General features: G+C 44.4%; 1 protein-coding gene across 1 annotated transcript in view; it reads left to right on the plus strand.

Annotated features, from left to right (window-relative positions):
* Positions 1-15,171, plus strand: part of clstn2a (calsyntenin 2a) — a 335,228-nt gene extending 320,057 nt beyond the window's left edge. The window contains exons 14-17 of the mRNA XM_063219781.1: positions 2,219-2,364; positions 3,188-3,311; positions 8,453-8,646; positions 13,929-15,171. Coding sequence (XP_063075851.1) covers positions 2,219-2,364; positions 3,188-3,311; positions 8,453-8,646; positions 13,929-14,159 — 695 coding nt within the window. The 3' untranslated portion in view covers positions 14,160-15,171. The remainder of the gene's footprint in view (positions 1-2,218; positions 2,365-3,187; positions 3,312-8,452; positions 8,647-13,928) is intronic.
* Positions 15,172-17,500: the final 2,329 nt, after the last annotated feature.

The following is a 17,500-nucleotide window of genomic DNA, read 5'->3' on the forward strand; positions in this document are numbered from 1 at the left end:
TACCCTGAGCATGGTACCGTCCCACCGCACTGCTCCCCATGGGGCGCCACTGAGGGCTGCCCCCTTGCACGGGTGAGGCATAAATGCAATTTCGCTGTGTGCAGTGTTCACTTGTGTGCTGTGGAGTGCTGTGTCACAATGACAATGGATTTAAAAAAAAAAAAAAATATATATATATTTATATATATTTCAATAGCAGTGGATGTTTAGCAATATATTCATATCTATATTTCAATAGCAGTGGAAGTTTAGCACTATCTATATTTATGTCTATATTTCAATAGCAGTGGAAGTTTAGCACTATTTATATTTCAATAGCAGTGGAAGTTTAGCACTATATTTATATCTATATTTCAATAGCAGTCAGTGTCAACAGAGTGTGACAGCCTGGACAGCAACACCGCCATCCATTGCAAGGCCACCTTAATGTCAGGGGTAAAAATATCAAGAGATTTGCATCACTACACAATGCTCTGGAGACACACACACACACACACCTTCACATAGTCTGTCTTCTCACACACATGCACACCTTCACACACTCATGTACACACTCACACACTCACACACTCAATGCTCAGGAGACGCTCAGTGCATCAATCTTAGTTGCCATCATAGTTTACCGTGTCCATGCCCACGCCCATGCCCATGACGAGATAGCTCTCCCTTTCCCTCTCACTCCCTACACACACACACACACACACACACACACACACACACACACACACACACACACACACACACACACACACACACACACACACACACACACACGTCTCAGGGGATGAGAGGATAAGATAGCTCTCCATCTCCCTCCCCAGCCTCCTAGCCCTCACTGTCCCCCTTAGTGAATTCCACCAGGCTTGAGGTGCAGTCTGAAGGCGTCGGTGCTGGTAGGTTTTATTAAGGCTGTGGCTATCACCAAGCTGCCCACCGCACCACTGAGCTCTTTAAAATGCTCCATTCAACTGCAGACTGCTTTTCCATCAAGTGCTGAGGAGACATAGATTTAATCAGACAGTTGAACTGCTTTGAGGGATATAGGGATAGAGAGAGAGAGAGACGGACGGACGGACGGACAGACAGACAGAAGGAAGGAAGATTTGTTGTTGCTATGATACTTAGTATTCAAGTCCAGAGTTTTTTCTCCTATATTGTGTACATTTATATTTGTTTTCTTTGTCTTGTTTTGTATCTACTTTTTATTTCAATTCGATCTGTTTGTGGTTATGAAAGTCGAACATTGTGCTGCCGACTTGAATTGAGAGAGCAAAAGATAGAGAGAGGAAAAACAAAGGAGAAAAAAATAGATAAAAAAGATAGAGAGATAAAAAAGAAAACTTGGTTCACCATGAGTGATGCGATATAGTCATAGAGGCAGGTGTACTGGAGAGAGAGAGAGAGAGAGAGAGAGAGAGAGAAAGAGAGAGAAAAAATAGGAGGAGAGCAGAACTCTGATAGATGTGTTTGTGCCCTTCGCTAAAAGAGTGGCAGTGTGTGTGTCTGTGTGCAATCAGTGCGTGTGTGTGTGCGTGCGTGCATGCCTGTTTGCTACAGTGCGTGTGTGTGTGCGTGCGTGCATGCCTGTTTGCTACAGTGCACGTGTGATTGTACAAATATACGTGTGATTGTACAAATGCATTGCTCTGTGTGTATGTGCATATGATAGATGTTCATGTTTCTGTGTGTGTGTGTGTGTGTGTGTGTCTGTTTGCTACAGTGCGTGTGTGTGTGTGTGTGTGTGTGTGTGCGTGCGTGCATGCCTGTTTGCTACAGTGCACGTGTGATTGTACAAATACATTGCTCTGTGTGTATGTGCATATGATAGATGTTCATGTTTCTGTGTGTGTGTGTGTGTGTGTGTGTGTGTGTGTGTGTGTGTGTGTGTGTGTGTGTGTGTGCGCGCGTCTGCGTCTGCGTCTGCGTCTGCTTGTGTATGCGTAAGTGTGTGTGCGTGTGCTTGTGTATGCGTGAGTGTGTGTGCGTGTATATTATGTGTTTTGTGTGTCTGGTTGTGTGTGTGTGTGTGTGTGTGTGCGCGCGCGTCTGTGTCTGCTTGTGCATGCGTGAGTGTGTGTGTGTGCGTGTATGTGTGCTTTGTCTGTGTGTGTGTGTGTGTGTGTGTGTGTGTGTGTGTGTGTGTGTGTGTGTGTGTGTGTGTGTGTGTGTGTGTGTGTGTGTGTGTGTGTTGTCCATGTGTGTGTATGTGTGTCTCCAGGTGTGGACTCCATGTCCCATTATGAGCAGGCGATTCGGCAGGTGAGGTATCGCAACTGGCACCCGACTGCTCTGCTGGAGCGACGCTTCCGCCTCAGCTGCTCCGAACTCAACGGACGCTACACCAGCAACGAGTACAACCTAGAGGTCAGAGGTCACCATTAACCATTACCCATAACATCACATTACTCTACCTACCCACATCCCTACACACTACACCAGCAACGAGTACAACCTAGAGGTCAGAGGTCACCATTACCCATTACCCATAACATCACATAACCCATAACATTACTCTACCTACCCACACCTCTACACAATACACCAACGAGTTCAACACACCCCATCACAACCCCCCCCATCTCTCCTCTTCTCTCCTCAATACACCCCTACACACTACCACCCACCTCCTCTTCTCTCTCCAACTGCCCCCACATCCCTACACACTACACCAGCAACGAGTACAACCTAGAGGTCAGAGGTCACCATTACCCATTACCCATAACATTACCCTACCTAACCACATCCCTACACACTACACCAGCAACGAGTTCAACACTCCCCATCACAACCCCCCTCCATCTCTCCTCTTCTCTCCTCAATACACCCCAACACACTACCAGCCACCTCCTCTTCTCTCCTCAATACAGCCCTACACACTACACCACCTCCTCTTCTCTCTCCAACTGCCCCCCGCCATCTTCTCAACAACCTGGAGCTCAGACACCATCGTCATGTGACCCCCATTTGCCCTCCCATCATCTCCTCTATCTCCTCCTCTCTCTCCAATGTCCCCCGTCATCTCCTCTTCTCTCCAACTGTGCCTAGTTTTGTTTAAATCATGCCCATCTAAAGAGTTAGTCACCATCTTGATTCCATTGATATGTGGCCGTCAGTACACTGCCCCTACTGTCCCAGTTACTATATGCTGAGTTGCTGACTCACATGTTTCTTTTTTCCCGCCCCTCAGGTCGGCGTGCTGCACAGCTCAGTGGTCGTCGAGCATGTCAATCACATGGCTTCCCAGCAACAGTACATGAGACCGGTGCATCATCCAATCATGGTCCACACTGTCAGCTCCAATCAGATCTCAGGTATGTGACATCACAGCAAGTTTTGTAATATGGACGCCTTGTTATCCCCATTGATTTGCCATTATTATTATGATCGAACCAGGCAGTGGAATGGGATGGTTATGGCAAAGGAGGCATCTCGTCACCAGTATAGGCAGACAGGCAGGCAGGCAGGCAGGCAGGCAGGCAATCAGGCGCTTGGAGCCCCTAAGCCCTGAATAACAACTCTCACTTTACTACAGTTGTGGTGATTGTATTGCAAATGTTCAAGCCCCATACACTGGTTTGAATATCCACTCAGGACCACAACTGACCTTAGAGTGGCCTCTGTGGACCAATGGATGCTGCATTCAATAATACAGTTAGCACTCGCCAGAGTGTGACCAACTACAGCAGTCAACATGATGATGCTAATGCAGCTTAGCACGTCCTTACTGTAGGCGATCAGTCAATTCTAACAGCATTAGGGTGACCAGATTTGGGTTTATGAAAAGGAGGACACTTTTTTGGGGGGGGGGGGGGGCTGGGGCATATATCGATGTTGTGTGGAAAGGTGTTCATATAGACAAGACACAACACGTTTATTCATTCCCATAACTCGCCATCTCTCACTTTCTACCTGCCTGCAAGTTACTGAATTTGCATCGCATGACTATCCACATAGGAGCAACACACACGCGCGCGCCATAAGGGCCGCCGGCTTGATATTAGAAAACCCCAAATGTCACTGCAGAGTTGCGCACCTACTCGATGTAGGCTAATTATTATGCTACAACATGCTAATTGGTTGTCGTTGTAGCTCGTAAGTTTTAAACAACTTGCCTCATAGTTCTTGCAGACTAATAGCCTACGATGTAGGATAGTTTGGGAACCTGGCGAAAATGCCTGTCAAATAATAAGTCAGTAGCCTTACCTCACCCGACACGGACACAGCCTGACCACCCGCCTCGAAATGCAACACACAGACAACATTATGAGTATCCACGATTTTCGAATGTATTGATATTGTCTCCTCGTGTTAGAAAAGGGATTCCATTCAGTCGCGCTGTATGTTCGACGAGATGCATAACTCGTTATAACAATACTAAAGTAGCACTGTATCAATACCTTGTAAAATAAGTTAATATGATAGAAGGGACATGCTTTGCCCAAGTTTTCCTTCATTCTTTCATTTACCACAAGGCTTGGCTAACCCAGAAGTCCGTTGGCCTGCGCCCGTTATTTTCTCGCTCTCTCTCTCTCTCTCTGCTTGTCCCTCCACCATTGCATAGGAGCAGGGCGCCTGTCACTGTCTGACTCTCCGCACCTCCTCCAAATAATGAAATGGAAATGAACGATGATATCGCCACAATTACGACTGTTCGATGAAGACCTAGGTTTCCTACAATGATGATTTAATGACAATGACGATGTTGCCCCTCAATCACCCGCCATTAAAACATTCATATTCATTCATATCGCCTCAGGTGTCTACATCCTCGCGTTAAACAAAAAAGTGAGTAAATAGAATGTTTGTAAGCCAGAACCTTCATCCCAATGAAAATATGGTCTACAACGGATGATGGAAAGGAATCAAAAAAGTAAACGGGACATAGGCATAGGCCTACAGGAGTTAAAATAGCAGTGTCAGGCAACTGACAGCTGGACAAGTTTTGCCAGAAACGGTAGGCTATTACGCATCATATCCTCATTTCGGTGACGGTCAGTATAATTGGCTCATTAATGCTTATTGTAGGCTATTTCATTGTAGCTTTAGCAGGCCTCACTCCATCTTGGCATTGTTCCAACAACGTGTATGACGAAATCTGGCGCATGTGGTAGTTTGGGGGTGTCGGACATTAAAAAAAAAAAAATTGAAAAAAAAAAAATTGAAAAAAAAAAAAAAATTCCGACCGACCCATGACCAAAGCTGACAACCAACCGGAACCAAACTTTTAATTTTCTTAGGCCTTGGCATGCACATTCATTTGTCTACTATAAATGACAACTAAAATCTCTTCAGTTAGGCCTATAGGCCTATCACATAGGCCTAATTAATGTGACCATATGATGCAGAGTGTGCCTTTGTTACAATCCTAGATAGTTTTATTACTGGGGATCCCTATAGTACTCATCATTGCCTGTTATATGATAAAGTTGGGTGGGCTCCACTTTCTCACAGAAGGGACATGCATTATTTTATTTTTATTTATAAGGCCCTCACTGGCAAACTCTCATTTTATATTTCATTTCTTTTAGTTAGACACTCCAACCCATACCAAACCCGCAGCAGCAATTTTTTACTGGAGGTCCCTTATGCCCGCACTGAACTGGGTAAAGCGGCTCTTAGTTTCTGTGGACCTTCAGTTTGGAATACCTTGCAACAAAGGATGGGTCTTCAAGCCTTTGTGTCATTAGAACATTTTAAAGTAACACTGGGAAGTTTTTTTTATCACATACCTGTACTTGTTTTAACTCACAAGTTTTAATTCATAGTTTGTCTTAATTCTTACCTCTTATATGATTTATGGTGTATTGTGTATGTTGTTTATATATGATTTTATATGTGTAATTGTTTGTTTTTACTCGACATCATTGTAAATGAGGGCTGGGCCCTCAATGATTCTTCGAGTTTAAATAAATGAAATGATGAGTAGGCCTAACACCTATATTGAGGTATCTTAACAGCATAACAATGCAGCTCAATTTCATATTTCAATTCATAGCCTAATCCAATTTCTGCATTAGGTTTTCAAAAATAGATTAACCATCATGTAGGCCCATCTCAGCCATTCCCCACAAAGATGAAGAGCATGATATTAGGCTATATAACATTTGAAACTAAATAAAAAACACAACATTTGTAGTTTTCAACTGAATTGATAATGAAGTGCTATTATGCTACATTTTAGGCTTATATGTTTATAAGACACCTTACAATTTACCCCACCACTGTCATCCATTAGGCCTTAGCTAGGTTACTTGGTTGCTTGGGCAAATAAATTGGAAATGTCCATGAGAGATCATGAAATCATTTTTAGGCTAAGTCTTGTGACAAAACTCCCTAATTTGGTGGTGTTAGCCTACTAGGCTCCTGTGTTGGGTTACTTTCATATCTGGCTTCACACGCAGGGTTTTTTTTCCTTCAACTCCACCGCGAACGTGCATTTGCGTTTCTATCGGCATTGCCGTCCGTAGAACCGGCGGACAGATGCGCTTTCGCTTGTAAACACGGGGCGCACTGGCTTGTCCCCTACTTCTTTCGGACACACGGTGCGAAGTAGCTATTTTCATGAGAAGGGCGTGACTAATTTGCGAACGATAGAGAGAAACCTGGAGTGGAGTCAAATGGAACGGAGTGACAATTACAATGCCGATGAATTAGGTCTATATTTTAGGCAGTCCAACAAAATCCCGGACATTTCTGAAATTCCCCCCGGACATTTTTTTAGGTCTCAAAAGTAGGACATGTCCGGGAAAAAGAGGACGTCTGGTCACCCTAAACAACATGGGGATGCAGCCCAACACGTCCTTACCGTAACAACATGAGGATGCTAACAGCCTAGCACATCCTTACCGTAACAACATGGGGATGCTAACAGCCTAGCACATCCTTACCATAACAACATGGGGATGCTAACAGCCTAGCACATCCTTACCGTAACAACATGGGGATGCTAACAGCCTAGCACATCCTTACCGTAACAACATGGGGATGCTAACAGCCTAGCACATCCTTACCGTAACAACATGGTGATGCTAAAGCAACTTAGCACGTCCTAAGCGTATTGTGTGATGCTAACTAACCTTAGCACATCCTAAGTGTAATGTGTGATGCTAACCCAGCTTAGCATGTCCTTACCGTAATATTTGATGCTAATAGAGCTGAGCACCTCCTAATGGTGATGTGATCTTTTCCACAAAAAGCCCCACATGTCCTTTACAGCATAACCCAATTGTTCTCAAGGTTGTGCTTCATATTTGTATATTCGTACACACACGCGCGCGCGCGCGCGCGCGCACACACATTTCTCCTGTGCGGGTCCACTTGTTTGCTTTTAAAGACTGTGTGTGTGTGTGTGTCAGGCATCTAAATGCATTCAATACTGAGTGTTGTATTCCCCCCAGGCCTCTGGGCTGCTGGCCTTGGCAGAACTGTCGCGCCACACACACTTTCTATTAGCAGACCACCTATTTCTCTTCCTCTCTTTTCTTCATTTCTCTCTGTACATTCCTTTTTCTTCTTTAATCCTCCCTCTTCACACTCCAGTCATCTTTCTTTCTGTCTGTATCTCTCTCTCTCTCTCTCTCTCTCTCTCTCTCTCTCTCTCTCTCTCTCTCTCTCTCTCTCTCCCTCCCTCTTAATTCCCCCCTCTCTCTCTCACAGGCAACAGCCTCTGTTGCCTGTGACCCTCTCAATTGCTCTGAGTCAATATTTCAATTGGCTGACAGTAAATATGAGGAACATGTATATAGCGCGTGTGGTGTCGATGTTGCGTGGCCTGGCCTTTGCTAATGTGCCCCGGGTCTGATTAGGTTGTAATCCAGGCTCTCAGTTATGCCTCACCACACACCCACTGGCTGCTCATGTCAATTACCAAACCTGCTTGAGGTTTCAACGCAGCATTCACATTTGGGGCTCCCGCACACAAATTAAACCTTGTAGCAACACAAGAAAGGTCTTAGTTTCTTAGATATTTCTTTTTTCCGTGACTTTTTTTTACATTCCTCTCTCTCTCTCTCTCTCTCTCTCTCTCTCTGTATGTCTGTCTCTCTCTTTCTCTCTATGGGCAGTCATGGGTGAGCGGTTAGGGCGTCAGACTTGCATCCCAGAGGTTGCTGGTTCGACTCCCGACCCGCCAGGTTGGTGGGGGGAGTAATCAACCAGTGCTCTCCCCCATCCTCCTCCATGACTGAGGTACCCTGAGCATGGTACCGTCCCACCGCACTGCTCCCCATGGGGCGCCACTGAGGGCTGCCCCCTTGCATGGATGAGGCATAAATGCAATTTTGTTGTGTGCAGTGTGCAGTGTTCACTTGTGTGCTGTGGAGTGCTGTGTCACAATGACAATGGGAGTTGGAGTTTCCCAATGGGCTTTCACTTCACTTTCACTCTTTCTCTCTCTGTCTCTCTCTCTCTCTTTCTGTCTCTCTCTCTTCCTTCATTCTTTCCAATGCATCAGGCACCCCGCCTGCTGCCACAGTGGTGATTGTGATGTGTATCGCTGCCCTGGTGGTGGTGGTGGTGGTTGGTATCTACCGCATCCATGCCACCCACCAGGACGCCAAGGCAGAAGAGGAGGAGGAGGAGGGGGGCAAGGAGGCAGACATGGACTGGGACAACTCCAACGTCACCATCACCGTCAACCCCATGGAGGTCAGATAACCTCACCTGGACAGGAAAACACCTGAAATAGAATAGAATAGAATAGAGTAAAATAGAATAGAATAGAGTTGAGTAGAATAACATAAATAGAATGAATATAATAGAACATAATATATAATAAAGAAGAAAGGAATACAATAGAATATAAAAGAACATTCCAGAACTTGCTCATGTGGGCAGCTGTGGCCTAGTGGTTAAGGAGATGGGCTTTAGATCTAAGGGCTGCAGGTTGGAACCCCAGCCTTGCATTCCTTATCCTACTCTATGGCTGAAGTGCCCTTGAGCAAGGCACCTAACTCCACCCTGCTCCAGGGACTGTAACCAATACCCTGTACTGATAATGACTGTAAGTCGCTTTGGATCAGAGGTGAAGTGTAAGACAGATAATCACCCATGTCATTCAGAATGCTAATTATGACAGAGTTGCATATGGAGTGTATATAGTGTCTCTCTTCATGTTGTGTTCTGTGCTGTCTGTCAATGTCTGAGTGGGTATGTATCTAGTATGTGACTGTCATCAATGTCTAGTATGTCAATTGTATTTGGTGTTTTGAGGTCTGTTATAAATGCCTTATGAATGCCTGATGTAGGCTGTGACAAGACTGCTATGGTGGTGAGAACAAATTTCCCCTTGTGGACAATAAAAGTCTATCTATCTATCTGCCTCTACCAAACCTACTGTGCTGCAAAAGGTTGTGCTGTTCAACCTTGACATTAAAACAAGAGTTAAAGACACATGTGAAGCAACACCATGCTGTCACCAGGCCTAAAGATACGTATGAAGCAACACCATACTGCCATCAGGGTTAAAGACGCGTATGAAGCAACACCATACTCTGAAGTCAACCTTTCAGGCTACAATTTATTTAGAATTGACAGGGTTGGGAGGGGTGGGGGTGTGGCTATTTACGTGAAGTCACATTTTTCTGTCACATTTCTGTATTCCTTAAGTGAACCTAAATCCTTTGAATTTATTGCACTCAAGGTTCATTATGGCACCAATAACAACTCCTTCATAATAGTTGGGATTTATAGACCCCCGTCAGCTGATTCTAAATCCATAGATCAGCTGGCAGAATTGATATCTAGATTCACTGACTCAGAAGTTCTAGCTAGTTCTTGGGGATTTTAATATTGACTGGCTAACTGATGCCTCCAAACATCTTAGAGATGTTTTCTCGAGTCTATTTTTGGATCAACTTATTAATGATCCAACAAGACCAAACTCTAAGAACCTTAGCAAATCATCTCTTATTGATCTACTTTTTACTAATAAGATGAACAAAATTAGCGCAAGTGGTGTTTTTGATTTAGGTGTCAGCGACCACTGTCCCATTGCCTGTATTAGGCACAGCACTCTAACCAAAGCACTGCCTCACATTTTGGTTAAAAGAACTATGAAACATTTTAATGAGCAAGCTTTTTTAAATGATCTCTATGAAAGTGACATTCATCTAACAACTGAAATTCCTGATGCTGACTTGGCTCTACAGTTTTTCTCAAACTCATTTATTTGCATTGTTGACAAACATGCACCTTTTAAAAAGATAAGAGTAAAAAGTAGAACAAACCCATGGTTCACCCCTGAACTCTCCTCTCTTTTTCAGTCAAGAAATAAGGCTTGGTCATTAGCAAGGAGGAGCAAGGATGCCTCCGACTGGGCAAGTTTCAGGAAAATCAGGAACAGATGTACATTATCTGTAAGAAAGGCTAAATCTGACTATTACTTCAACCTTGTCTCTAGTTCGTACTCTGATCCTGCAAAATTCTGGAAGGCTGTAAATTACAAAAACAATAAATCTGTTACACCTATGCCTTCTTCAATTAAGTTTGATGATTGTCTACTACAAGACAAATCAGACATTTGCAGTGCTCTTAACAAACATTTTTCTTTAGCCAGTCAAAGTTTTGACAATAGCAATAATCATTCCTTTATACCTAGGGCTGGACATGATATGCGTATCAGAGACAATGTCAGAGACGATGATCTGGAATTCAGGCTTCATCCTGTGTCTAAGCATACAGTGCTATCTGCTTTATTAGCAATTGATAGTCGCAAATCCACTGGAGAAGACCACCTAGATCCTCTTTTTCTTCGCACTGCGGCATATATAATAGCAGAGCCATTATTGCACATTTTCAATTTTTCTATTTCCATTGGAGTTGTCCCTACACTATGGAAATTTGCACACATTACCCCGTTGCACAAGGGGGGTGATAAGACTGACCCTAACAACTATCGACCAATATCCAAGCTACCGTGTCTCTCAAAAATACTAGAGAAGTTGGTAAATGATCAGCTCAAAGAATTTCTAAATACCAATAATATTTTGAGCCCTCTCCAATCAGGCTTTAGGCCTAAACATAGTACAGTTACTGCTGCTACTAAAGTAATGGATGATATTATCACTTCTCTTGACAAGAAAAAACATTGTGCTGCCATCTTTGTGGACTTATCCAAAGCATTTGACACCGTGGACCATTCTCTGCTTCTACAAATTCTGCCTGGTATTGGTTTTAGTGCAAGTGCCTGTAAATGGTTCCAGAGCTACCTTTCAAACAGACACCATACTGTAAAATTGGGTAATACTCAATCTGACCCCCTGCTAATAACCAAGGGGGTCCCACAAGGTTCAGTATTAGGTCCGGTACTCTTCACCATGTACATAAATAGCATACTTTCTCTCCTTTCCAACTGCTCTATTCATCTATATGCAGATGATACAATTTTGTATTGTGTTGCAGATTCTGTACAGCTAGCCTTGGAGAAATTGCAGCAGTCTTTTAATATCCTACAAAATGCCTTCATTGGTCTTAAGCTTCTACTTAATGTAAGCAAGACTAAATGTATGGTCTTTACTCGATCTAAGCATGGCATGAAAAATGATTTTAATATATATACTTTAGATGGGTCTGTTATTGAGAGAGTATCACATTATAAGTACCTGGGAATCTGGCTAGATGACAAGTTCACATTCAAGAAACATACTGACTGTCTTGTCACTACGCTCAGACAAAAGCTATCTTTCCTGCACAGAAATGAATATCACTTTCCTGTTTTCTGCAGAAAAAAGTTAATTGAAGCTACTTTTCTGTCTTCCCTTGACTATGGTGATATTATTTACAGACATGCACCACTCTCTAATCTGAAGGCACTTGACACTGTCTATCATTCAGCTCTTCGTTTTATTACTGGGGATCCATATAGTACTCATCATTGCCTGTTATATGATAAAGTTGGGTGGGCTCCACTTTCTCACAGAAGGGACATGCATTATTTTATTTTTATTTATAAGGCCCTCACTGGCAAACTCCCATTTTATATTTCATCTCTTTTAGTTTGGCACTCCAACCCATACCAAACCCGCAGCAGCAATTTTTTACTGGAGGTCCCTTATGCCCGCACTGAACTGGGTAAAACGGCTTTTAGTGTCTGTGGACCTTCAGTTTGGAATACCTTACAACAAAGGATGGGTCTTCAAGCCTTTGTGCCATTAGAACATTTTAAAGTTACACTGGGAAGTTTTTTATCACATACTTGTACTTGTTTTAACTCATAAGTTTTAATTCATAGTTTGTCTTAATTCTTACCTCTTATATGATTTATGGTGTATTGTGTATGTTGTTTATGATTTTATATGTGTAATTGTTTGTTTTACTCGACATCATTGTAAATGAGGGCTGGGCTCTCAATGATTCTTCGAGTTTAAATAAATGAAAATGAAATGAAATGAAATACTGCCATCAGGGTTAAAGACGCGTATGAAGCAACACCATACTGCCATCAGGGTTAAAGACGCGTATGAAGCAACACCATACTGCCATCAGGGTTAAACACGCGTATGAAGCAACACCATACTGCCATCAGGGTTAAAGACGCGTATGAAGCAACACCATACTGCCATCAGGGTTAAACACGCGTATGAAGCAACACCATACTGCCATCAGGGTTAAACACGCGTATGAAGCAACACCAGGCCTTGTCACTGTTGTCACTCTGCCTTCACTCTGCCTTCACTCTGCCTCGCATTATCTGGCTTTGATCTGTGCCCAGAAAAAGCTCCATATTGCCCCATTTAATCACCCAGACCTGACACAGGGGCCAGCCAGCACAGCAGTCTACTGCACCGCTTGCCTGGATCAATACATCAATGTGTCAATACACACATACGGGTTCAGCCAGGCCCATCAATGAAACCAATCCCATTATCAGCTCCCTAATTTAGCAGCAAATGGTTCGCCGTCACTTCGCTCAGACGGAAGAAATCGTGTTGATTGATCGGAACAAGACCTGGAGGTCAGAGGGCAACCCCTCTTCTGAAGCTCATCACTGCTGATAATGTGGACGTGTGTATGTGTGCGTGCGAGAGAGAGAGAGAGAGAGAGAGAGAGAGAGAGAGAGAGACAGAGGGAGAGAGACAGAGATTTTTTCATGTCTTTATCAGAGAGAGTAGAGAGAGAGAGGTTCCATTGGCCCGTTGTTTCCGGGTTCTATTATTGCAAGGGGGAGGGGAGGAAATCCCCCTTTAGGCAGACCTAAGCAGACCTAAGGACTGTTCTATTCAATGCTAGGAGCATTATGACACGCCCCTTTAGGCAGACCGGAACCTGGTCATGTTAGGTGCCCATAGCAACCTATTACATTGGCATATCTCTATACTTAAAGAATCTCTGTCTTTATCCTGTGTGTGCGTGCGTGCGTGCGTGTGTTATCAATCGTTTTTCTTGTAACCTTTAAACTCCCAAGTGGTAAAACATAGTCCCCTCTTGCCTGATCATACAAGCGTGTTTGTGAAGAGAGTGACGTCCTTGTCACCTTCAAACTGCTAAGCGGCAGTAGTGGCCTGGTCTAGTAGTGGAGGAGAGACAGTAATGGGCAGCAGGCAGGGGGCCGTACAGGCGGTCTGTACCATCCTGTTCTAAAGACAGGGGGCAGTACAGGCGGCCGGTACCATCCTGTTCTACAGACAGGGGGCAGTACAGGCGGTCTGTACCATCCTGTTCTAAAGACAGGGGGCAGTACAGGCGGCCGGTACCATCCTGTTCTACAGACAGGGGGCAGTACAGGCGGTCTGTACCATGCTGTTCTACAGACAGGGGGCAGTACAGTCGGCCGGAACTGCCGCCTTCTGCAAGAGGTAGTACAGTCAACTGGTAATGACTCGTTCTGCAAAGGGGGTAGTACAGTCGGGTGGTATCGCCCTGTTTTGCAGGGGTGGCATTTGGGCTTTTGGTCTGAACCAAATGTGTGTGTGTTTGCTTGTGCTCTGCAGAACATCCAAGCGAGCGAAGGGGCAGAAGAGGCACGAGAGGGAGAACAGGAGGATGAGGAAGAAGAGGAGGAAGAGGAGGAGGAGGAGGATGACGAGGATGAAGAAGATGATGAGCTGGACTCAGAGGAGAGTGAGGAAGAGGAGACGCCAGCAGCAGGAGTACACAAGGGGGAGGGGAAGGGGAAAGGGGAGGCTAGGCTGCAGTGGGACCACAACACGTTACCATATTAATCACCTGACCCCACACACACACACACACACACACACACACACACACACACACACACACACACACACACACACACACACACACACACACACACACACACATATCATTTGGGGGCTTTTTGTTCATTCGCTCACATAAATTTGCGCACACACACACACACACACACACACATAGTAGTTGCACGCACATCCATAGTTGCACGTGTACACACACACACACACACACACACACACACACACACACACACACACACACACACACACACACACACACACACACACACACACACACACACGCACACACACACACACACACACACATACACACACACACTCACACACACACACACACATAGACAAATGCAAAGTCAGCCGATCCATGTTAAAAATGAAAATTACTAATTTAATTCTAACATGACTGACCTAAGTGTCATTTTGGGATTTTTGTTTGTCTGTTTGTTTTGTTCATTTACTGATAATGATGCAATATTGCCCCCCCCCTCTGGTTAATTTGGGGAATTGCACTGAAACGCCATTTCCACTCCACATCAAGGCCATGTCTGCATCGTTAGCACAAATGCGTTCCTCGAAAGACAGATGTTTAAAAAAAAAAACCTAAAGGCACAATTATTAGACACGCCAGACATCTTTCAGCACCCTGCGAGAGGAACACCCTGAGATAGAACATTTTTTTAAACTTTGTGAAATGATTAGGATGTATTTGTACACCACAGGTTATTGTTGTTTATGTTATGTTCCAGGCCCCCTTTTCTCAAAAGCATCATTGCTAACCAGTTAGCAGCTAAATAGATTTCCAATGGGAAATTACATTGCAGCCAAGTACGTTGATAACATTGTCAAGAAATGCACCCCAGGATAGCACACGATACTCTCTTTCCAAAAGTGAGACATCTTAATCCCACGTGATAACGCATACACTGTTCCATGTGCTCTTCGCCTAAATAACACAGACACATATTGCATTTATTTGCAATATTAAATACCTTAAAAGTTGTTTTTGCAATGAAATCTATATGATATTGATATTTGTTTTTTTTTTTTGAAATCTAGGAGAATATGTTTATGTCAGATATTCAGAGAGATTTTGATTGACACATTGTCTTTAACAGAGATATAGAGATTTTAAAAAAGTTATTTAGAAAAAAAAACTCTTCATTTCAATCTCGTTTTGATTGGTTATTTTCTTATTTTCTTTTCTTTTCTTAGTTATTTCGGTTTCTCTTTTTTAAGTGGTGAGCTATGAAGAGGAGGGAGGGAGTGTGTATATTTTCTATGCCTGACCCTGTAAATAGAGTAGAGTAGATCAACTGTCTCCCCGTCCTCCCCCCACCCCCCCAACCTCACCCAGACCTGTCAAGACACACACACATACACACAAACATACTCACACACACACACACACACACACACACACACACACACACACACACACAAACATACTCACACACACACACACACATACTCATACTCACACATACTCACACATACTCTCACACACACACACACACATACTCACACACACACACACACACACACACACACACACACACACACTCACTCTCAGGCACGCACGCACGCGCACACACACACCCTGTCCTCTCGCCCTGTCCTTCCTCATTCTCCAGTTTGTCTGGTCGTGTCCACTGTTGCCCTGAAGACCATCTGTCTAGTTTGATCCATCCTCTCTCTCTCTCTCTCTCTCTCTCTCTCTCTCTCTCTCTCTCTCTCTCTCTCTCTCTCTCTCTCTCTCCTCTTTCGTCTTTGGTGTTTGCAGTTGATGTCCGTCCTGCATCCCAACCTTAACACGAGCTGATGCCCCCCGAGTGCTGAACCCACACTCACAGAACACCACCCCTCCCCAAAACAGATAGCCCAAACAGACACCCCACCCCTAAACACTCCCCACCTCCCACCTCCCAAACACACACCCCACCATCCCACCGAAACACACACCCCACCACCTCACCCCAAAACAGACACCCTCCCCCCACCCAAACACACACCTCCCCTCCCCTGTCCACACCGCACCCCCTCCACCCTCAGGATGTGCTCATAGTGTCCCATAGTGAGATAACAGTAGTGTCCCCTCCTCTGGGTGACCAAAACAGGTCACCCCAAAAACAGGTGAGCGTCAAAACAGGTTATACCCCAAAAAACAGGTGAGCGTCAAAACAGGTGATACCCCAAAACCTCTTGCTGGACAGGCATGACAAACGGGGTGTCAATGTAGTGGATGCTGTTTTCAAATAGAAATTCCAGAACTGCTGATAGGGCATTCATTTGGGAAAGTAGCCTTCAGTATGAGCTCATGTGAGTTGGTTACAAGTTGGCATGGCTGTCAAAGAAAGGTATGAGGATATGCAGAAAGGTATGAGGTATATGCAGAAAGGTAGGAGGGATATGCAGAAAGGTAGGAGGGATATGCAGAAAGGTATGAGGATATGCAGAAAGGTATGAGGATATGCAGAAAGGTAGGAGGATATGCAGAAAGGTAGGAGGATATGCAGAAAGGTATGAGGATATGCAGAAAGGTAGGAGAATATGCAGAAAGGTATGAGGATATGCAGAAAGGTAGGAGGATATGCAGAAAGGTAGGAGGATATGCAGAAAGGTAGGAGGATATGCAGAAAGGTATGAGGTACGAGGGATATGCAGAAAGGTAGGAGGATATGCAGAAAGGTAGGAGGATATGCAGAAAGGTATGAGGATATGCAGAAAGGTATGAGGTACAAGGTATATGCAGTATATGGGGAGGAGGTATAGGAGTAGTGTTGCCACCTGTCTGTTTTTAATAGTCTGTCCCGAGGAAAAGAAAACTTTCCTGGACACTACATGGAGGATGCCATTGCAGACAAGCAAAAAGGTGGATTGAGTTTGAAATGTCCAGGTGTTTTGTCAGACGGAGGTGGCAGCCCTAGATGGGAAGGTTATATGCAGTATAATGATGGTGAAAGGTAGGAGGGACATGTACAAAAATGATGTACTGATGATATGCATGTGAATGTGGCTGCAGCAGACGGCAGGAAGTGGGTATGAAGTGGAGAGAAGAGAGCCTGTATATGTCCAGACAGTAGTCATGGTGGGTAAAGGGTTATTTTAATGTGGCGTGCTTCTTCAAAGCAGTGTGGAGTCCAAAGCGTTTGAACAACAAAAAACAGAAGAGCTACTTGCAGAGTTTAGTTAGGTCTTTAAAGTGGGTGTTGGTAACCCTTTACCCTGGACCCTCAGGACCAGTGCAGGGGATCAAGGAAGGGTTGAGAATTTGAGGTGGGGTGGAAATAAGGGTGGGGTGGGTGGGGAGGGAGTTTTTGGGGGTCGGGTGA

This window comes from Engraulis encrasicolus, chromosome 16 (genome assembly GCF_034702125.1).
Source record: "Engraulis encrasicolus isolate BLACKSEA-1 chromosome 16, IST_EnEncr_1.0, whole genome shotgun sequence".
NCBI lineage: Eukaryota > Metazoa > Chordata > Actinopteri > Clupeiformes > Engraulidae > Engraulis > Engraulis encrasicolus.